Source organism: Chenopodium quinoa, unplaced genomic scaffold (assembly GCF_001683475.1).
Source record: "Chenopodium quinoa cultivar QQ74 unplaced genomic scaffold, ASM168347v1, whole genome shotgun sequence".
Taxonomy (NCBI): domain Eukaryota; kingdom Viridiplantae; phylum Streptophyta; class Magnoliopsida; order Caryophyllales; family Amaranthaceae; genus Chenopodium; species Chenopodium quinoa.
The window spans coordinates 2,628,116-2,646,075 of record NW_018743331.1 but is presented as its reverse complement, the minus strand read 5'-3'; the positions used below and the strand labels follow the sequence as shown (position 1 = coordinate 2,646,075).

General features: G+C 32.8%; 1 protein-coding gene across 3 annotated transcripts; it reads left to right on the top strand.

Moving 5' to 3' along the window:
* Positions 1-1,271: 1,271 nt before the first annotated feature.
* Positions 1,272-5,392, top strand: LOC110737747 (UBP1-associated protein 2C-like). 3 transcript variants are annotated; one of them, XM_021918089.1, is made up of 3 exons: positions 1,272-2,699; positions 3,281-3,324; positions 4,149-4,604. In XM_021918089.1, the coding sequence occupies exon 1, from the start codon at positions 1,406-1,408 to the stop codon at positions 2,696-2,698; it is 1,293 nt and encodes a 430-aa protein (XP_021773781.1). In that variant the 5' UTR covers positions 1,272-1,405; the 3' UTR covers position 2,699; positions 3,281-3,324; positions 4,149-4,604. The 3 variants fall into 3 exon arrangements, with proteins under 3 accessions (XP_021773781.1, XP_021773780.1, XP_021773779.1); XM_021918088.1 differs by lacking the exons at positions 3,281-3,324; positions 4,149-4,604 and adding an exon at positions 5,151-5,392; XM_021918087.1 differs by lacking the exon at positions 3,281-3,324 and having other exon boundaries at positions 1,273-2,699.
* Positions 5,393-17,960: the final 12,568 nt, after the last annotated feature.

Here is a 17,960-nt window from a genome sequence, read left to right as displayed (position 1 = left end):
CTACTTTGATTTAGCGAGAGAACGGTAAAAACATATCGAGTTCAATAAATATAAAATGTCTAATATATTTTAATAATATGATTGGTAGGGCTACAAGATGAAGATGGGGAAGACTCGATAGGGATTTCAACGTGCGCATCTGGCTTGCCCTTAGAAAAAAATTATTATTGTAGCCTTTATGCCTTATGCCAATTTAATTTATTTGGTATTTTATTATAACTATTTTCATATAGGCGATAAATGTGTTAAATGTGTGTGTAGCTGTGCAATGTTCGAAATTTTTTAGTAGAGGTACTTTGATTTAGCGATGGAACGGTAAAAACATATCGAGTTCAAGAAATATAAATGTCTCATAAATTTTAAGTACTTATTAAGACAACATGAATAAGTTAAACAAGACATCATATGTATTAAATAGTGTTTAAATTCTAAATAGTAAAAACAAAAAGAATGGGAGAGAGTAAAAGATGACTTTAAATATTAAAATAAAGGCAAAATTGGCCTCAACAACACGAACTTTTAACAAGGTGCATATAGCAGCATGAACTTTGACTAGTAGCCGTAACAACACCAACTTCTTTGTTGGAGCGCAAAATATCATAAATGAAACCTAGGACCGGAAATTTTATCGAATATTAATATTTTATTAACTTTTTGCAAATTTTGATATCATATTTAGTCCTCAAGGTCCAAATTGACCCAATACCTTAACCAAGACATTTTTATAGCACACAAATTTATGTTTTTGTAAATTTTTTTTACTAAATTTGATCTCAAAATTGACCTCCAAAACCTCGTTTGATATTTTTTTTTCCCGCATAAAAATTGAGACACGCAATACCAGACAATTTTTTATGATAATAAAATATTAGATACCATGTCTATGGCAAAAATTTTGGTATCAAGGATCATTTATGATATTTTGTGCACGTAATAAGAAAGTTTGCGTTGTTATAGCTACTAGTCAAAATTCATGCTGCTACTTGCACCTTGTTAAAAGTTCGTGCTATTGAGACCAATTTTGCCTAAAATAAATACAACATTTTATATACTCGTATAAATCATTAATCAATTAGGCTTTTGATATTAAATTGGGGCAAAGATGTAAACAAATATTTTTAAGAATATAAATGTCCATTCACTATTTAGAAGAGCTTGTACTTTTTACAAAGGAGGGAAAAACCGAAATAAAATGAAATACGTAAAAAGTTAACCGTGTCAATTATTTTAAGACGGAAATAATATTAGGGAGACCATTGAAACCTCTTAATTTCACTGATCCTTTCACACTCCTCTTCTTCCCCAACTCAAATCTATATTAGGGTTTATACTCCATCTCTCCCACTTTCTCTTTCTCTCAATCAAACCCGTCCAAATTTCTCAAATTCTCTCTCAATCTCCTTCAATGGATCCCACCAAGAAACGAAAGCTCGATGAAAATGGTCTTTCAGAATCGGATCTACCCTTAAAACTAACTCCCGACGATGTTCGCAAGATCATCGAATCCTTCTCTCCCGACCAACTCCGCGACATCCTCCAAAACGCCGCCGTTTCCAACCCCGACGTCCTCCAAGCCGTCCGAGTCATCGCCGACCGTGACGTCACCCAACGTAAGCTCTTCATTCGTGGTCTTGGTTGGGAAACGACGTCGGAGAGTCTCCGCTCTGTTTTCGCCGCTTACGGCGAACTCGAAGAAGCCGTCGTGATTCTCGACAAGAACACTGCTAAGAGTAAAGGGTACGGTTTCGTTACTTACAAGCATATAGACGGCGCCGTTTTGGCTCTTAAAGAACCCAGTAAGAAGATTGATGGGCGGGTTGCTGTGGCCCAATTAGCCTCTGCTGGGCTTTCCGGCGGGCCCAATGGGAACCCAACTGGGCCCATTCCTGATGCGTCGTTGAGGAAGATTTATGTGGGTAATGTGCCTCATGATATGCCGGGGGAGAGGTTGTTGGCTCATTTTTCGAGCTATGGGGAGATTGAGGAAGGGCCGTTGGGGTTCGATAAGCAGACCGGGAAGTCGAAGGGGTTCGCTTTGTTTGTTTATAAGACGCCCGAGGCGGCGCAGGCGTCGTTGATGGAGCCTGTGAAGAATATTGATGGGAGGCAGATGGTATGTAAGTTGGCTAGTGAAGGGAAGAAAGGGAAGAATTTTGGTGGGCCTGGACAGGGTGGGCAAGGTCCTGTGGGTAATGGAATGGGAATGCAGCCTGGCGGGCCGGTTCCTGGACCGTATTCCGGTCCTGGAGGGCCGGGTGGGTATCCGTCTTATGGTGGTGGATATAGTGGTGGGCCTGGAGGGATAGGACCTAATCAGATGAATTCTGGATATCCGTCTTCTGTGGGAGGTCAGGGGCCTGGTGGGTATGGTGGTAGTGGAGGGTATGGTGGTGGGGTAGGTGGAGGGTATGGTGGTTCGCAATATGGTGGACCGAATTCGACTGGTTACGGGGGATATGGTGGTGCAGGAAGTGGTTTGGGAGCCGCTGTTGGCGGGGCAGGTCGTGGGGGTTCGATGTATGGGATGCCTCCGAGTTCTGGTGGGATGCCACCTGCTGGTGGTGGAGGGTATTCGGATGGTGGGCATTATGGTGGGTACCCAAGTCAGCAGCACCAACCCACAGGGACGTCTCCGGCTCCTAGAGGCCTACCTGCTGGTGGTGGTGGAGGGTACCCTAATGCACCACCTTATTACTAAGGTATATATTGTGGTTTTCTTGGTTTCTGTTCTGTCTATGATAGTGTTGTTCAGTTGTAGATCATTCTTTGTTAGATCAAATTGTATGTTCGTGTATTGGATGTTTGGCATTCTTGTTTGTTTAGTTATCTGTTTGTGCATTTGTTGTTGTGCTAATGCTTATACTCCGCTTTATTGATGATGATTGTGAAGCTGTTTGAGCGTGTTTCATTGTTTGTTCTGTGTTAACGATCAGTTTTGCTGCGACTTTACTATTTGAATGGGGATGACTGTGTTGTGCTTGAAAGCTCAAAGCCAATAGTTTCTGGCTGTGGTATGTTTGATTTGCATTTGTGCCTATGTTGATTAATGAATCTTTCACTTTGTGTTTCTTTGCCTGTTTGAATAAATTGGCCTGGTTGATTGTCGATGTGTTTTGTTTTTCCACTTTGGTTGGCTGTGCACTTTTGCCAATATTCTTGGTAATGCAATTGTCTGGTAGAAATTGTGATTTGTGGAATTGTGAATATATTTAGTACTCCACATCATTTTTACTTTATTCTTATGTTTACACTGTGGCATATTAATGTTTTCATTGTGCAGTTTTGCTGTTTTGTGTGTGCGTGCCTTGATTTTGGTACGTTGAGGTATGCATTTAAATCATCTGGTGTGTTAATTTGATATTGAGTCTTTGTTTCATTGATTGTTAGCTTTGTTTGGCTTTTGCAGTGATTGTTTAAAAATTTTCTCTTTGCACATCCATTGGCCTGTCTTTGCATTCAAGATGTGTTGATTAATTGCTTATTTTCTGAAGTTATAGTGCCCATAGGCTGTGTGGGTAGATCAATTTGATTATTTGGTTTTCTTTTGCCCTGCGATGAATTTCATATATATGCTGGACTCAATCTTGTTTTATGGCTATCAATCTGTGTTTAAGAACTAGTCATGGTTGACAAATCTACTGTTGCCTGTTATGACACTTTTTCTAGACTACCTCGCCACTAATATAAAACCTTGCAACTTGATCTGTTGTGTCTTATTTGGTTCAAGATCAGTCTTCCTTTACTGTTTTGTTGTAGCTATTTCTTTAACATAGGTTTTGTTATGTTAACCTTTTTTGGGAAAATGGCTACCATGTTCATTATACCATTACAATTAAGGATTATTGTTTTTATAGAGTTTTCAGGGGAAAATAATACGACCTTAGCCTATCATTATCTTCTGATTCAATGTGCTGCTGATTAAATATTGAACCTTATATTGGAGATGATGCAATAGTAATTTGAATAATGCTACTTATTCGTCAAGTATGTGCTATACTGCTATTGCATTCTTATTCTCTTTATTAAAGATGTTATCTGGCTTCCATATTGTGTTCTGTTTCTAACTTTTAGGTTTGCCTAATTTGTTATTTGGTTTGCTTTGGATGTTATTGATTGTTGTATTAAACATTAGTGAATATTTGGTTCAGGTGTTTGAAAAGCTTATTGGGCGCAGATGATTGTTATGCTTCTGGTGATTTCGTGATTGCGTGAATGCCGACAATGTGAAGTCTGGCTTGATGAATTCATTTGCTGTTACTTTTTGGTCGCCTCTTCAATTGACCTGCGGCTTTTAAGATTTTGATATGTCATCTTGGTGATAGTCAAATGTGACTGAGTTAGGATAGATAGTTTGTTCAGCGTTGTGCCATCTGGACTTAATTTTAGGTTTGTGAAGTTGGCTGGTATTGTTTGTAGAATTTGCTGTTGGAGTGGTATTCTTTTTCTTGCTATTTGATGTTTTTATTGAAGATAAAAGTTAGTTGGTTGTTTGACTTATATTTGATTTGGCAGTCTTATTATATATTTTGTGCTGTTCTTTAAATTATTATCTGATGTTGTGTGTTCTGGTGCTTATCATGAATAAAAAGGATTTTATTACTTTATGATTTTAGCTTTGAGCATATTCTAATAGCCTGGTTGGGTAAGCTCTCTGTTATGATTTTTGGGCATTACATAGCCTGGTTGGCCTGTGGTTTTTTTTTTTTTTTGATTTTCTCATGTCTAGTCCTTATATCAGCATCAATATCTAAGGATCAAGTGGTTGAAGTTCACTCCTCTGTATATATAAATTACATCATGTTCTTGAATACTCTGTGTTTTGCTGCTTTGGACACTGGCACTTGGTTTCAAGTGCCTTTTGTCTTGAATAGTTGAATTTCGCCATTTTAAAAATGTGTTTTATAGGGTAATTTAGTTTACTGATTGACCTTTGTTATTCAGACAATGGAATTTTGTGAAGGTCGTTATGATCATACAATGTTTTAGTCATTAGTCATTCCTGTTGTTCCTGGTTGTGATCATACAATGTTTTGAGTAGAATTGAGATAATATATCTCGTTCTTTTCTTGGTTAACTTCTACCTAATGTTTAAACTTTTTATATTAAATTGTGCTATGCTGTGGATGCTTATTTTTTTTTTTATTATTCAGGTGCGTTGTTAGCTCAAGTAATCCAGTTCCGTGTGTGACAAATTATCAATTTTTTTTGTTTCCGACTGTTGGCTCTTTTTCTTAATAAGAGCTTTGATCTGATGCTTCCATTGGCAATAACTTTTAAATTATACTTGTATATTGGATACTTGTTAATTTGTTATTGTAGGTGACATATTTGCTATTTGATGATGAAAATTATTTCATTTTAAAAAGAGAGGATGCTTTAACGAGCTTATTTAGTTGCTCATTTTGTGACATTTACTAAATGCATGATATATTTGTAGCCCCTGTAGGATTGTGTTTGATTCTTTCAATTCTGCATTAATGCTGGAGTTACAATTGATAGAATTTTTGGGGCCTATGGACGGAATGGACCTGTTGTGTTTTCTGCTACAACCTTGAGCATTATTTGTTTGTGGTTATTTGGGGAAGGTATGTGGGAGGAGTTCGAGATCAGTAAATTGTGTATTCAGATGTTGCACGGTTTTATTGTTTTCTGCAATGTGCTCATGGGTAGCAGGAACATGGAGGTCATTAGAGGTCACAGTGAGGCTTAAGGGAATGTAGTATTTATATGTTTAATACTTGTGTTAAAATGATGCAGGGTCTCTGAACTATCTTTGTGAAATGTCTGGTTGTATCTGCTGGTGTTAGACATACTAATGTGTTCAGCAGAGTTTCTAGAACTTGCACTTATTAGAGCTTTAAGTCCGAAAAAAAAACACAGACGGAAGAAAATTGATGTGTGTGTTTTAGTTGAAACTGCGGTTGGTATCTGTAGATTTCCAAGAGCAGACTAGATGTGAATAATATCTGCATCAATGTTTCTTTCGTCTAAGAAATTGGTAAATTTGTTTGTCTGGATATACGAAGTTTTACTTCTCATTGCATGTTCGACTTACCTATGTTTTTTATTTTTTGATTGACTCATTCGACTTACCTATGGTGTTTAGATATAAGTGACTTCTTAAATTTTGTAGGAAATATAACTTTCTAGGGAGTTCTACTATTGCCTTGTTCAGTTCATCTTAAATTATTTTACGACTGTATTGTTAAGCTAAGCTTGACCCTAGTAGTAAAGATTATACCTTTTAACCTTAGGTTGAAGGTCCAATCTCTAGTAGGGTTCCTTTCGGGGTGAGGATTCCTGCCCCCTTCCTCCTAAACTCCGGACGGGTTGGGCTGACTTGTTGCAGGGATTTAGCTTGATAGTGTTGCTCTTACCTACCAAAACATAAAATTGATGAGCTTGAATAGTTTAATGTACTCCGGATAATGGATGTCTAACTTGTGTGTTTTGAGTTTAGTTACGATTTTTTTTTCCTTTTATTTATAATGTTGTCTTTAATATTATTGTTCAATAAAAATATTTCATGATTTTGCATTTCATATTTGGAGTAAGTTCAGGTGATACAATTTATTAAGATAGGTAATTCACTGTCTATGTAATACAGACAAACTCAAGAATTTGTACGGGTTTTATTTATTGTGTATTTATACTTAAATTCTCAAGTATAGTACGGAGTATAATACAAGTATATCTTTTGTTTTGAACAATTATTCATTTTCCTTTTATTCAAGTTATTTGTTAGTTGATTACAACAGATATAATTAAACATTTAAATCCTAGTACGCTCCATCTCTATATATACACCCTTTACTCCATACAATTTATTTATTATTATTTTTTTATTTTCATGTATTGAAAAATATAGTCATGTGGACTCATGTCTCATGTGAGACTTTTTAGGTACAGTTTGATATTTTTAGATAACTCATTGATACGAATTAAACATCTTCGTCATCATCATTCATCATCGGTGGATGATATCCTTGCCACAATCAACACCAGTGCACCACTGGTCTAAAATACTGTCGCTTATTTAGAATCAAGTCCTTTAGCTTAGAGCATGTTTGGTAAGGGAGTTATTTGTTGTTAATGGATTCAATTAAACCATTACTATTATTGAGTGTTTGATTAGAAAGTTTTGAGTGAACAATTACCCATATTACCTAGTAGGGGTAATGGTTTCTGCCAAATTGTTACTTCTATAGAACCCAAGGTAACAACTAACAAGTACCTTTATCCTCTTCAAACAAAAAGAAAGAGTTGAGCAATTTTTTTACTGTATAACCCAAATAATTGAAAATGTAAGATTGAAATGATCCTTTTGCCTCCTTTTATTTGTTTATACCAATTGAACTGACGTTGACAAACCTAATAGGTTTAAAGTATACGAAGAGGAATTTAAGAGAAAGAAGAGGGTAATTTACATATATACGGATCATATCTAATGGGTTGATGGTTTACATATTAGCTTCAATATGGAAGGTCAAAAATATATTTATAATACTCAAATACATTCAATTTTAGTTTAGTAAAATAGTTAGTAATTTCAATTTAGTAAAATAAGTTTAGTTAAGCAATAATAATTTCAATTCACTAGATATATCAGGAGATTTTGATTATATTTGATGTTTGCAAGTACACTTTTCTTATTCGGTAGTAAATTGTAAAAGCAATTTGTGCCAATCCAATTACCCCCTCCGTTTGAATTCCTTTTCGTTCTTTCCTTTTAGAATGTAGACACTATTCATAAGATGAGACAAAATTTTGAACTACTCTCAATATATATAACATAACATTCTTAATTTGTCATGTTAGGTTTTAATTGATTCGTCTCACTAATTGGTTTTGTTATATAATTTACTAATGTATAATTTATTGTGTTTATGGTCACAGTAATATATTGACAAATGCACACAACTAAAATGGGAAGAACTTTTGATTAGGAACAGTGTGGTAACTTTACTAGCATATAGTTTGTTTTTGTGCCTAGTCATTTTTTTATTTATTCTATTGGTGGAGAATTTTATTGGAAAATTAGGGTGATGTTTAATTTCACAAAATTGATTAACTACTTCCAATGCTAGTAGCTAGAGAGTAGTCAAGTAGGCGGTCTAAAATGCGCCATAACATGAGCCATCTTCATTAGCTTACTTACTCATATGTACGCACTAAATTAACATCATCAAATAAACTAACAATGGAAAGAGCTACTCTAATAAAAGACACCTAAAAAAGAACTATCCAAAATCTTCTCCTTCAGCAGATTAATTACCTACTTCCGATGCTATTCATAATTAGTTGCATAATTTTTTTGTTTATCTTTAATGTTTATATCTTTGCAACATCTACCAAAGTATACAAATTTCACTCATTATATCGAACCTTAAAATATTAAACACATGACACACCTTCATTTTGTGAATATTCCTTTTGATACACACGGATCTATGTAAGAAATTGAAAAAAAAAAATATTATTATTATGAACTAATAAATTCCAAAATCTTTCCCAATAATCTTATACATACGCAAATTACAAACTTTTATGAATTTATGAACAGCTAGGTTTTAAAAATTAATTTCTCATGTTATTATAATTATCATTATTATATTATTATTAATATTTCAAAAGATTTACAGAAGTATAGTGGGAAAAGTTTTATTCCTGTCCAAAACAACAGCTCGAGAAGCGATGAATTTCATGGAGTACAATATATTTTAACCATTTTTTTAAGTACAAATTTCACGTTGTATCCAACATATTACGATGAGTATTATTGATATACACGGATCTTTTAAAGAATTGCAAAATCATGCATAAAATTGGTACATGTTTTGGAAAACAAATTATCGGTCAAATTGATGGTATGAAAGTATAAGAAACAATGACAGCCATTTTTTTTCTTAGGTTAGTTTTCTAATCTGTTGTCTCAGGTAAACTAAATGAACTTAAGAAAGAATGATTTTGAGGAATAGTGTAATTATTATGGAGGTCTAGTTCTGATTGCTAGAGGTATAAATAGAAATGTACGTTTAGGTTAATTCTTAGTCGGTTGGTTATATAGGAAAATTTTCTTTTTGATAGGATTAGTTTAATTACTATGTAGGATTTTACACAATTCTTTTAATTAGGAAAGTTATATATATATGTATTTTTTTTTTAATCAAAAAGTTATATTTTTTCTTATACTCCTTTAAAGTGATTTTTTTTTTTTTTTAAAAAAAAGATTTAAACAGATTTTTCTTAACGGTAACTTACCTTATTTTATACCCAATATTTGAGGATATTGTTTATTGGGTATAAATTTATAGAAGTTTGATAATGCTTATAAAAAAAAAAAAGAAAAAGGAAGTCATGCTCATTATAAAAATAACATGTTATAAAAAAAATAAAAAATACAATGTGTGTGCCAAGTCATTTATTTAACTTTTACTTGCATAGTTGTATTTGTGCCAAGTCATTTATTTCATAAGTAAAGTGTTTTAATTTATTGGAAAATTAGGGTGAGGTTTAGCTTCACTAAATTGATATATGGGATTTCCTTTCAAAAAAAAAAAAAAAAAATGATATATGGGATTGGAGTTTAATCATAAGTTTATTATTGTAATTATGTTAGGGTATATATTGGGCTGGATTGGTCGATTTAGAGTTGGAGCGGGTCAAAAGTGGGGTTGTGTATAAATTAGTCACCTTATATTATGAAGGGTGAAAACGGATCGAGGGACGAGGGTCAATAGCAGCATAGAGGCCAATAAATTAATCTAGCAAGAAAAAAATGTTAACAAAGATAGACAAAAGTGAGTACAAGTGATTATAAAAGTTACATGTAATTTTCTATATCATGTTTTTTTCCCCCCAAAATTTTTGGGATATCTTATCGGCATGTACTATATTGACCTTATTCAATAATTATGTCTATTAAAACACCTTAAATTTGAAAACTTTTAACCATTAATATTTAATTTAATTCATATATACTTGCAAATTCAAAGTACAAAAGTCATCACATTGTATCCAACCTTATTGAGCACACATTCATTTTGTGAATAAGATCAACCTTCTATTGGAGAGAACTAAGCTAAGCTAGCTAATAATAATTCAAAAAATACCATAAATTGAGTTCTAACAATTAAGCATCAAACCAAAAAACGCAAGAAACTACATTATAAAAAGAAGATTATGTATTAAGCACAACATTACTTATTATATCATCTACATCATACACTTGAATTTATACTTGATTATTAGACCTCCATTAACTTCCAAGCAAGCTTAATTAAACTGTTAATTCTTTTGTTCTCCCTTCTTCATCTTCTTCTTTTTCTGTAAGACGACATTCCGTAGTAAATCGCAGAAGTCCTCATGCTTATTAATATGTAAATAATAGTTTGTTTTTGTGCGTAGTAATTATTCTATTTTTTCTATCAGTAGAGTATTTTATTGACAAATTAGGGTCAGATTTTTTATTTTTTATTTTTTATTTTTTATTATCATTATTATTATTATTATTTTTGAAACAAAATTAGGGTGAGATTTAATTTCATAAAATTGATAAAATTCTTATACATTCTACGATAATGTAAACAACAGTGAAACATTTTCAATCTCGTCCAAATACTAGTAGCTAGAGAGTAGTCAAGCAGGCCGTCTAAGATGCGCTATAACATGAGCCGCTTTATTAGCTTACTTATATATATGCACTAAATTAACATCATCAAATAGACTAACAATGGAAAGAGCTACTCTAATAAAAGACACCTAAAAAAGAACCACCTAAAATCTTCTTCAACAATTTAAATACTTGCAATGCCATTCTGGGAGCAGCATAATTTTTCGTTTATGTCTTTGCAATACCTATCAAGGTACATGTCAAAAAAAAAAAAAAGGTATTACAAATTTCACATCATTTTATCCAACCTTAAACGATTGAACACACGTCACACCTTCATTTTCCGGATATTCCTTTTGGTATACACGAGTCTTATGTAAAAAATTGCAAAAATTATTATTATGAACTAAATAAACTCCAAAAGCTTTTCCAATAATCTCAGACATACGGAAATTTACAATTTTCTATGAATTTATGAATTAGCTCGGTTTTGAAGATTAATTTTTCACGTAATAATAATAATTATTACTTCCTCCATCCTTTATTCATCGCCTCAATTTTCTTTTCGATCCGTCTCTTTAATGTTGCCCTAATCTATTTTTGGGCATATGAGACCGCACATTTACAGTCACAACCATCCCATTTATCCCATCACTTTTCTCTCATTATTTTATTCCCACCAAAAATTAATAAAGTTACATTACCTCTATAAAGCAAAAAAATAAGAGACAAAGGGAGCAATGCGAAGTACAATATATTTTTGCAACTTTTTAAAATATAAATTTCACGTTTTATCCAACATTATTATTGATATACATGGATCTTTGTAAGAAATTGCAAAAAATCTTGAACGAAATGAACTTCAAATTAGGTAATTTTTCAATAGACACGCAAGAACTAGAAATAATACATCTTAGACAATGCAAGAACTAGAAATAGACACAACATGCATTGACTGTATCATCTACGATACGTCCAATAACTTCGAAGCTAGTTATTAATTCTTCTGTTCCTCCTACTTCGTCTACCGCCTCTTCTAGTCTTCTTCTTCAAGCCGGTATCACGAGAGCAATTGTGATCGTCAATGCAGCATATATCTTCATACAAACTACCCAAACATTCCGCCATAGTAAAGTTGTAAGGAGACATAATCTCGTGATCACTATCTTCACTATAATACTTAACACCATTGTTGTCGATGACAGGAGGACTAATAAGATAATTATGCACTAGCATTGGTGGTGGATAAACAGGTACATGTCTTGGATAGCATAAAATTGGTAGATAGCTTGGATTGTTATGGGTCCAGCCCATTAAAGTAAAATGTATCTTGTTTTGGTCCATTTACTTGGTCCATTTTTATTACATTTTACTAGCTTGAATTAAGTCCAATTTAGGGACTTAAGTTGTGGCTTCTTCTAGAAGTTTTTTGGGATTCCTTTTGTGGCTTCTCTTGAAAGCTTTAGATGGGAAATATTGTGGTAAACAAGTGACCAAGTGAGGCAGCTAGTAGCTGAATATACACACAAAAATAGAGAGAGAGTTAGAGTTCTTTGACAAGAGCTTTCAACTTCGGAATTTTTCTGGGCAGCCTTACAAAAATGGTTGTTGCCGGAGTTTTCACCGTTGGATCGTGCTCAAATTTTGGTAGCGTGTTCCAGACATCAAGGTCTTTATTTTGGACGGTTGGATCATCGTTTTGAGCTCTGGTTTGGTCGCAGTCATCTCTGGACAGAACTGCTGTCTTTTGGGTGAATTCTACTCTTTTGCTCTCTAATTTTCGATCTCTTATTGTTTATTGTTGTTGGTGGGTTGTGAATTGTTGTGAACTATATTGGGTTCCTTTTACCCTCAATTTTATTATCAATAAGAGAATATTAAGGGTGTACTCCTCAAGAGGTCCCGTGGTTTTTATCCTTCACATCGAAGGGGTTTTCCACGTATAATTCGTGTGTGTTGCTTGCATTTTATTCCGCTTATTATTGATGCTTTGTGAGTGAAATATTGCTGTCCATATTTCATATTCTTGTTGTGTGATATTTTGGGTTGATTGGTTTGGATATTTGGTTGATTGTCTTGAGTTGGTGATTTAGTGAGTGTCGTAGTGACCTCTTCCGATCCCTACATGGATAACAAAATATTGGTCGAATTAATGGTATCATTGGTATGAAATTATGAGAAATAATGACAACCATTTTTCTTAGGATATTAGTCTTCTAATATGTTGTTTCAGGTAGAACAAATGAACTCAAGAAAGAATACTTTTGAGGAATATTATTGTAGTATTTTTTCATGGAAGTCTATTTCTTTTTGCTTGGAGTATATATAGAGATACGTTTTAGGTTTTTGTAGGAAATATTTCTTTTTGATAGGATAAGTTTAATTACTGTAGGATTTTACACGTTCTTTTAATTAGGAAAGTTATATTTTTTCTTTTACTTTTTTTTGTTGAAGGATTTTTATTTTTAACAAAAAAGATTTGATTAGATTTTTTTTATGTAACTTACCTTTTTTTTTAAAAAAAAATAACTTACCTTATTTTATCCCTTCATATTAATATTTGAGGATATTGTTGTAATATTTTATTATTACGTAAAAACACTTTTGTTTATTAGGTAAAAATTTATAGAGGTGTGATAATGCTTATAGAAAAAAAAAAAAAAAAAAAAAAACGAAGGTCATGCTTATAGAAAAAAAACGAAGACATTATTATAAAAAATTATGTGGGCTAAGTAATTTATTTAACTTATACTTGCATAGTTGTATTGGTGCCAATTTTTTTTTATTATTATTATTTTTATCCGTATATAGTGTGTATTAATTTATTGAAAACTAGGGTGAGGTTCCGCTTCACTAAATTGATGAAATATGGGATAGGAGATAAATTAATTATAAGTTTATTATTGTAATTATATCTAGTTATTATTGAACAGGAAGGGTCGATTTAGAGTTGGAGTGAGTCAAAAGTGGACTATGTATAAACGGGTCACCTTATGAAGGGTTAAGACGATTCATGTCAATAGTAGCAGACCAATAAACAAGCAAGAAAAAATGTTAACGAAGAGAGACAAAAGTGAGTACAAGTGAATATGAATGTATACATGTAATTCTCTTTATCATAATTATATTATTTCCAAAGTTCTTAAGATATCTTATTGGCACTATATTGGCCTTATCCAATAATCATATCTATTAAAACCTTGTCCAATAAAAACACCTTAAATTTGACAACTTTTAACCATTAATATTTTGATTATATGTACTTGCAACTTCAAAGTGCAAATTTCACATTGTATCCATCCAACCTTATTGAGCACACATTCATTTTGCGAATAAGATCAACCTTCTATTAGAGAGAGCTAAACTAATAATACTTCAAAAAAATACCATAAACTGAGTCCTAATAATTAAGCATCACACTGAAGAATGCAAGAAACTACATAAAAAGACGATATTATGTACCAAGGCAATCAAGTACAACATTGATTATATCACTTGAATTTATACATGATTAGACCTCCATTAACTTTAAAGCAAACTGTTTAATTAAACTCTTAATTCTTCTGTTCTCGCTCCCTTCTTCGTATTCTTTTTTTCTTTAAGGCACCATTCCGTAGTAAATCGTAGAAGTCCTCATGCTTATTAATATAAAATATATTTTCATGAACTATACAATTAGTGTTATTGTAGAAATAATATTTACATAACTATCTCATACCTCAGATAGATAGTGAATAGAGGTTAAAAAAATGTTGTAATTATAAATATAACAAGTGAATAGTGTAGTAATCTTCTCATACCTTCATTTTATCCATTGTAGAAATAATTTTGCATAAACTATTCTTTTCATTCCCAAACTAATTTAAAAAGGTTTTTTTTTGCTGTAAATATTAATAATTATTTATCATATTATGACGTCAAAATTTCCTCACTAGAGAAAAATTACGAAGAATAAGCACATTCGCTTGTTTAGAAATGAAATAAGCACATGAATTAGTATCTATTTTTTGTACATGTCAAAGCTATTAAGTACTTGTATCTATTTTTTGTTAGAAAATAACAAAACCTACGCCGGATCTACACCACTCAATTAAAGTATAAATCCAAAAAGGTTCGATAAAATGGAAAACGAACGTATAAGACAAGTATTGCAACTTTACAATAGGTCGAAATGCTGTACAAATACATAATAATACGGAGTACAAGCTACTTTAATTTTTTTTTTTTTTGAAAAGTAAGATACATGAAAGAGATTAGGTATGTCTTCTCGCAAGACCGTGACCTAATCTATCAAGGAGTAAAAAATAAGAAAATTACTATCTAGAAACGGATCTATATCTTGATGAGTTGGAGTTGAATAGCCGAGAGAGGCAACATAATCTGCTGCTCGATTCCCTTCTCGATAGATATGTCTTGCCTGAAAGCTCGAGAAAGAATCCAAAATAGCCTTGATATCTGTCATAAGAAGATGAAGTTTCCATGGACAATTGAAATGACCCTGCAAAATATTAATAACTGTTAGGTTATCGCCTTCAATAAAAATATCGGAAATATTATATTCCCTAGCAAGAAGGAGTCTATTGCGAAGGGCAATAGCTTCTACAAGGAAGGCTGGACAAGAGCCTAAATTATAGGTACGACTGGCCACATGATTACCCAGGTTATCTCGAATGACCACACCTGCAGTAGCAGAATTCTGATTGGCCGAGCCATCAAAATTAGGTTTACAAAAACCTAATGGGGGAATAGCCTAAGAGATGATGGGATGAAGGGCAGGAGGGGGTGGTGGAGGTGATGCAATAGGAGGACTATGGATGGCATCAAGAAGTGAGCGAGATTCACGTTCCTTAAACAAAGAGAAAGCTCGTATAAAAACACTATGAATATTAGAAGAAGAATTCTTAAAAATAACTGCATTACGATGTTTCCAAATACTCCAAAACAAGATAGCTGTCTTAGGAAGGAATCTAGATGATTTCATTTTAAGAAAGCGAAATAAATCATGGATCTGAGTAATCTGGGGGAGGATACCAAGCCATTGACATACGGAGGAAGAAGACCAAAGTTCCATAGAAAAGGGACAAGAGAGGAATAAATGATCCTGGGTTTCAAGGTGATTAGGACAAAGAGCACAAAAACTAGGGACATCAGTATGACGGGAAGATAAAGTATAACGAGTACGGAGATTATTATGGAAGATTTGCCAAATGAAAATATGAATTTTAGGGGGAATATCCTGTTAGATTATGTAAATAATCTTGTTAATATTTAGCTTGTAATTTACTCTAGTATCCTTATCCCTAACCCTAGTATACTCTTGTATATATATTGATGTTTAATCAATGAGAAAGGCACGACAAATATTCTCACATTCTTTCATGGTATCACGAGTCTAGGTTTACTAAACCCTAATTCTCTCTTCCGCTATCTCTCTTCTTCTTCTCCTTCTTCCCCATTTGGTTTTCCTCCATGGCCGAACAGAAAATTCACCCAGCCACCCTTGTCACAAACATCAAGAATTGTATTCCTATTGTTCTTGATTACGATGGCACTCAATACAACAATTGGTCTACTTTGTTCCAACTCCATTGCCGCACGAATTTGGCCATTGACCATATCATACCACCGGTTGTTGATGAGAAGGAAAAGGCTCCTGAAATTTCTGATAAAGCTCTATGGCAACGACTTGATGGCATTGTTCGTCAATGGATTTATAACACTATTTCTAATGACCTCAATTCCATTATCGATCTCGATGACAATGCTATTGATGCTTGGAAGCGTTTGAAGAATTTTTTTCTCAATAACAAGTCTGCCAGAGAGCTACATCTTGATGCGCAATTGACAAACACCAAGCTTGAACAATTTGATGGTGTAAAACCCTATTACACTTGCCTTAAAACCCTAGTAGACAATTTGAGGAATGTAGGAGACAAGGTGTAATACCCCGTATTTTTTAAACGTATTTTCTAATTAATTAACTAATTAATTATTATTTTCTAAAAGGGCATTTTAGTAATTTTTGTTACTATTTGAATTTTGGAGCCAAAATGATATTTGAATTTTGGCGCCAAAAGTATTTTAAAACTTAATTATTTTTGGATTTTGAATTATCCATTTATTTTATTTTAAAACCAAATTATTTATATATATTTAAGATATTTTAATCAAGTAAAATTATATTTAATTTAAAAGGGCCGAATTTCCCTAATTATTAGCTAGGATTTTCAGATTTTCTAAGTGTAGAAAATCTGATTTTCTTAGTTGAATTAATTAGTGAATAATTGGTACTTTTCTAGTTAATTATATTATACAACAACTAGCAAAATATTAAAGGGAGGTCCGAAAATATGAGCTTAGGAAAGCTCAAATTTTCGGCCACCATATTGTATTTTGAGCAAAATTATTTTGGTAATTTTTGTATTTTAATTATCTTCCTCAATTCTATTATTTTCCTTGATTCCAATTTTCTATCTCCTAAATATTTGATCATCTTATTTATTTACCTTAAACCATTCTTGATTATTCCCCAAGCAAAGCCGTTTACCATTTAATTTTTCATGACTATACTTACCTTATTTCTTCATTACTTAATTACCATAACCTAGACTTTCCATAATTCTTTAGCTCTCTTCTCCAAGTAATTTCCTTAAACCAATATACCATAATTCTTCCTACATTCTCTTACCATAATTCTTGCATGAGCTAGCCTATAAATACCCCCTCATACCTCTCATATTCTTCACACCAAAAACTCAATTCTCTTCTTCTCTCTTACTCTTCTTTTCCTACTTTTCTTCTCCTCTTTTCTAAAAGAAAATCAGCCCGTGTATCTTTAGATCCAATTTTCGGGCACTTCTGGTCAGTTTTGGGGTTTTGCTATTTCACAGAAAATTGTTTCTATTGAAAAATCCTTAAGTTTAGGCTCAAAAATCACCCAATTCGGAGTTATATTGAAGGAGTTATGGCCTATGCAAGTTCTGCCTATTCTTTCCAACTCAAATCCAATTCTCTTTAATCCTATTCCTTTATTTTCTTCATGGTTAGTTTTCTAAAATATAAATTCCTATTTCAAAGCTATAATTTTATATTACAGTATTATTTTTAAAGAGTTTTATAGTCCATGCACATTAGATTTGGGTTTATGTCTAAAGATGTTGTGATAACCTTATGGTTATGTTAATTGCAAGGTGTATTCGTGATCGAACTTTGAAAGTGCGAAATGTTGATTGATATTCGGAATCAAGGTATGTTTAGGTGGCTAGATACCTTCGAAAGTGATTGGTTTGAACAACATGTTTTATATGATTTTATTGGTAATTGAATTAAATTGATTTGAACTATGATT